General features: G+C 40.1%; 1 protein-coding gene across 1 annotated transcript; it reads left to right on the forward strand.

The window, feature by feature from the left end:
* Window positions 1-4,064: 4,064 nt before the first annotated feature.
* On the forward strand, window positions 4,065-5,690 carry LOC112818116 (protocadherin beta-6-like; the record flags this gene model as incomplete). The annotated part of the gene is made up of 1 exon (XM_025865337.2): window positions 4,065-5,690. A coding segment is annotated over exon 1 (1,311 nt), but the record flags the coding sequence as incomplete, so codon positions are not given.
* Window positions 5,691-5,694: the final 4 nt, after the last annotated feature.

Consider the following 5,694-nt stretch of genomic DNA (forward strand, 5'->3'; position numbering starts at 1 on the left):
TGGTAAGATTTCATTTTTTGATGGCTGAGTAATATTCCATTATATATATATTCTACATCTTCTTTATCCATTCATCTATCTGTTGGACATCTGGGCTCTTTCCATAGTTTGGCTATTGTGGACATTGCTGCTATAAACATTGGGGCGCAGGTGCCCCTTCGGATCACTATGTTTATATCCTTTGGATAAATATCTAGTAGTGCAATTGCTGGGTTGTAGGGTAGCTCTGTTTTCAACTTTTTGAGGAACCTCCATATCGTTTTCCAGAGTGGCTGTACCAGCTTGCATTCCCACCAACAGTGTAAGAGTGTTCCCCTTTCTTCACATCCTTGCCAACATCTGTCGTTTCCTGACTTGTTAATTTTAGCCATTCTGACTGGTGTGATGTATCTCATTGAGGTTTTGATCTGTATTTCCCTGATGCTGAGGGATGTTGAGCATTTTTTCATGTGTCTGGTGGACATTTGTATGTCTTCTTTGAAGAAATGTCTGTTCATGTCTTCTGCCCATTTCTTTTTTTTTTTTTTTTTTAGATTTTATTTACTTATTTGACAGAGAGAGTGAGAGAGCACAAGCACCGGGGGGCAGTAGAAGGAGAGGGAGAAGCAGGTTTCCCGCTGAGCAAGGAGCCCGATGCGGGGCTCAATCCCAGGACCCTGGGATCATGACCTGAGCCGAAGGCAGATGCTTAACCTTCCCTACCTACCCTACCCAGGCGCCCCTCTTCTACCCATTTATTGACTGGATTATTTATTTTTGGTGTGTTGAGTTTGATAAATTCCTTATCGATCTTGGATACTAACCCTTTATCTGAAAAGATTTTGCAAATATCCTCTCCCATTCTGTTGGTTGTCTTTTGGTTTTGTTGACTGTTTCCTTTGCTGTGCAAAAGCTTTTTATCTTGAAGTCCCAATAGTTCATTTTTTGCTTTTGTTTCCCTTACCTTTGGAGACATGTCTAGCAAGAAGTTGCAGCCAAGGCCAAAGAGGTTCTCCTGTGTTCTTCTCTAGGATTTTGATGGATTCTCACATTTAGAAACTTGAAGAATTTTTAAAATTTATAATGGAATGAAAGGAAAACAAACATTTGTAGCATAAAAATGGAAACCAGATTGATCAGCTATGCAATAATTATAAGCTTACTAAATAAAATTAAGTTTAATATACTTTACAATATTTCATCAAAGTATTATTTCAGCTCACTGGTAATAATCAGTTAAATTAATCTTAACGATCTGTCACTTCACATAAGCGTACATGAGCATAATGACATAGGGCTTGGTGGTTTTTTACATTGGTTTACCTTTCCATGTTGTGTGCAGAGGAGACCAAGTTTTTGCCACCTAATTATTAAAATTAAGCTGGAAAATATGATTAAGAAGATTCCCAAGGAATGATGGAAATATTCTGTATCTGGAAAGAGGTGTGGGTTACATGGATGGATCCTTTATATAGTTAAGATTGGTGCATTTCAATTTGTGTAAACATTACCTTAAGAAAAGACCTATACAAAAACATTGAGTGGGAAGTGGAGGGTGGAGGGGAAGGTATAGATGAAATGATACAAGATCTTGTGAAGCTGGATGACGTGTAAATGGAAGTTATGCTGTTTGCTTTGTATGCGTTGAACTTTTTCCACAAATGTTAGTGAGTTATTACTTGTGAGACAAGTTTATAAATTCAGTTCAGTTCTACTCTAGCAAAGGAAAGCGAAAGAGAATAAAACAGAGAAGCACTCTCCTGAAAGAATCTAAAGTAATCAATTTCCATAAAAAGGCAGTGTCTTCACATACCAACTGATAGCCTTGGATGATACATTAAGATACTATCTTCTTCCTCTCTGTCACAACAAACAACATTCTCAAAGACATTTCAATGTCTCAATTGAGTATCACAGATACTGTACTGCTAGTAAAATTTGCTTTAAAGTGAAAAAGAATTCAGTAAGCTATATGTGAAGATGTCTGGTGGCCCTGCAGACAAAGAGAGAGCACAAAGGACCGCGGAGATGCCAGGGATGCCATCAGGCTGGAATTAGAATGCCCATCGAAGAAAGGAAGCACTTAGGATTGAGTTGGAAATAACTTTGTTTCAAAGAAGAAATTAAAACCATCTAATATGTTTGTGATTGCTGGTTTTACTTCATCAGTTTATCTTGTTATTCATACTCTCAAGGAAGTCTATTCTCAGTAACATTTATCAAGTGAACCATGGAGGCTGGTCACAGTGATTTTATTTTTTATCCTTCTGGGTAGGTAGAGATGCTTTTTAACTACAAAATTATTTCATCTGTTCAGAGTTTAGACTTTATTTAGCTTTATTTATTTTACCTAGAGTTGAAACATCTTGAAAAATATCCTCAGGGCGCCTGGGTGGCTCAGTCGTTAAGCGTTTGCCTTAGGCTCATGTCATGATCCCAGGGTCCTGGGATCGAGCCCCACATCGGGCTCCCTGCTCCGCGAGAAGCCTGCTTCTCCCTCTCCCACTCCCCCTGCTTGTGTTCCTGCTCTCTCTGTGTCTCTCTCTGTCAAATAAACAAATAAAATATTTTTTTAAAAAGAAAAATATCCTCATTTTTAATCTTCCATCATTTTGGCTCTTACCTGAAGTGAACTTTGGTTGAGCTCAATTGATTTCACCTCTCAAGAAATATGAAATCAATCTGAAATGAGATTATGTTTGGCACATTTTGTGTTCTTATATGTGCACTGACCCATTTCATATATTTTGAGGATATTTAAAGACATATTTTCCTATTTATCTGAGTAGAAACTGGTGAGATAGAAATGGATATAGCCATGATGAACCATCATTGAATTCTGTGGAATCCACTCAAATGTAATTCACTACCTTACTTGGTGTTTATTTATAATAGCAACTAGCGTCATCCTTGTTGTAGAGGATGATAGAGGTGATTCTTGAATGTTTGTATTCTGCATTGCATTATGTCTTTACAACATGGTAATATATTTGGGCCTTGATTAATTAATTAATATAGGAGGGAAATTTGATTTAAAAGTTATAATAAAATGAACGAACCTAATAAAATCATGACCAATTCCACCCATACAAAATGAAGTAAAATCCTAAAATGCCTACTTATGACAGACTGATTGTTGCTAGTTCCTCATTTAAAGATTTATTTATTTATTTGAGAAAGAGAGTGCAGCAGGGAGGGGCAGTGGGAGAGGGAAAGAATCTTAAGCAGACTCGCAGGGAGCTCAGGAGCTCAGAGCCATCTAGGGGCTCTATTTCACAACTCTGAAATCATGACATGAGCTGAAACCAAGAATCTGAGGCTTAGCTGACTGCACCACCAAGGTGCCCCGCTAGTTACTCTTTTAAATAATTTAATTAATCAGATACTCTATCATAAGTATGTGTTGGCCTCAATTTTCCTCCTAATAGCCTAATTGTTCCCCTTACTGTGCAGGTGTAACCACAAAATAAGTTGAGTCTGTTGTTCATGCCATTTTATGAGCCATATAACTTAGAGAAATAATTGTTTATTTTATAATTGGTGTTGCTAACCAACTTTTACATTTTGTATAGTTTATTTTTTTTTTAAAGATTTTATTTATTTATTTGAGAGAGAGAGAGAATGAGAGAGAGAACACAAGAGGGGGGAGGGTCAGAGGGAGAAGCAGACTCCCCGCTGAGCAGGGAGACCGATGTGGGGCTCGATCCTGGGACTCCAGGATCATGACCTGAGCCGAAGGCAGTCGCTTAACCAACTGAGCCACCCAGGCTCCCAATTTTGTATAGTTTATTGACTTGTTTGTTGGGACGATTAAATAGTGTACTTTTTGGATTCACAAATCACACTACTCATCAGAGATAAATTTCACTGCCAAAGAATAAAAATTGATTATAGGAAGTTTACATTACCTGAGGGTGTGATTCTTAAACATTAGTATGCATGAGAATCACTTAGAGAGATTGAAGTGCAGATTTTCAGCCCTTAGCACCACCAGAGAATTTCATTCAAGGTCTGGAGGGAAACCCAGGAGTCAACCTCGAAAAAAACAACTCAGACTCCTAAGTAATTATTTATGCATATGGTTCACACACTACAATTTGAAAAACACTGACTCCACCTGAAAGTCTTTATAAGGCTCAGATTTTGGAAATGGTATTGCCTGTATGCACCTCCTGAAGTTAATAATTTGAACGCCTGGTGGCAGTGCAGGCTAAGAGAGTGAATAAGAGCTCTGCAGATTCGGTGGACTCCATTTTATTCAGAAGCCCCTCAAAATACGAACACATTTACAACCGAAGCTAAGATAGTAGTATTCAGGAAGGCACTCGTCACCAGACAAGTTACAAGACGAATTCGAAATTCAACAGTAAAGACATTTCGGAGGGTCGGTAGTGGACGTGATGATGGGGACTGGAAAAAGATTTTTTCCTCTGGGATCAGACATAATGGAGATGGCGAGAACAAAAGTACATCGCAAGAAAAGGCAAGTGGCAATTCTCATTATATGGGTGCTTTTGTGGGAAGCCGGTTCAGAATCGATTCAATATTCTGTACTGGAGGAGTCAGAAACTGGCACGTTTGTGGCCAATTTGACAAAGGACCTGGGACTCAGGAGAGGAGAACTGGCTGCGCGGGGTGCCCAGGTTGTTTTCAAGGGGAACAGACAGCATTTGCAACTTGACCCAAAGACCTATGATTTACTGCTAAATGAGAAACTGGACCGGGAAGAGCTGTGCGGCTCCACTGAGCCATGCGTGCTACCTTTTCAAGTGTTACTGGAAAATCCCTTGCAGTTTTTTCAGGCTGCTTTACGAGTCAGAGATATAAATGACCACGCCCCAGAGTTCCCAGCCAGAGAAATGCTACTAAAAATATCAGAAATTACTACACCAGGAAAGCTATTTCCTTTGAAAATGGCACAGGATTTAGATGCTGGTAACAACAGTCTTCAGAGCTACATAATCAGCTCCAATCCTCATTTTCACGTTCTCACTCGCAATCGCAGCGATGGCAGGAAGTTCCCGGAGCTGGTGCTGGACAAAGCCTTGGACCGCGAGGAGCAGCGGGAGCTAAGGCTTACCCTCACAGCGGTGGATGGTGGGTCTCCGCCCAGGTCTGGGACCACGGAGATTCGGATCCTGGTCTTGGACATCAATGACAATGCTCCCGAATTTGCTCAGGAACTCTATGAGGCACAAATTCCTGAAAACAATTCCCTGGGCTCCCTGATTATCACCGTCTCAGCGACAGATTTAGATGCAGGATCCTTTGGGGAGGTATCTTATGCCCTATTTCAGGGAGATGACATTAACCAACCCTTCGAAATAAACGTAATTACAGGAGAAATTCGACTGAGAAAGACTTTGGATTTTGAGGAATTTCAATCATATCACGTGGATATTGAGGCTACAGATGGCGGGGGACTATCAGGAAAATGCTCTTTAATCATCAAGGTTCTGGACGTAAATGACAACACTCCTCAACTGACCATGTCCTCACTCATCAGTCCCTTCCCTGAAAACCTGCCAGAGGTCATAGTAGCAGTTTTCAGTGTGTCAGATGCAGATTCTGGACAAAATCAACAGGTTATTTGTTCTATAGATGAAAATCTCCCCTTTCTTCTAAGACCATCAGTCGAGAATTTCTACACCTTGGTAACTGAAGGAGCGCTGGATAGAGAGAGCCAGGCCGAGTACAACATCACCATCACCGTCA

This window comes from Callorhinus ursinus, unplaced genomic scaffold, assembly GCF_003265705.2.
Source record: "Callorhinus ursinus isolate GAN/ISIS: 27379988/994484 unplaced genomic scaffold, GSC_fseal_2.0 scaffold611, whole genome shotgun sequence".
Classification (NCBI taxonomy): Eukaryota; Metazoa; Chordata; class Mammalia; order Carnivora; family Otariidae; genus Callorhinus; species Callorhinus ursinus.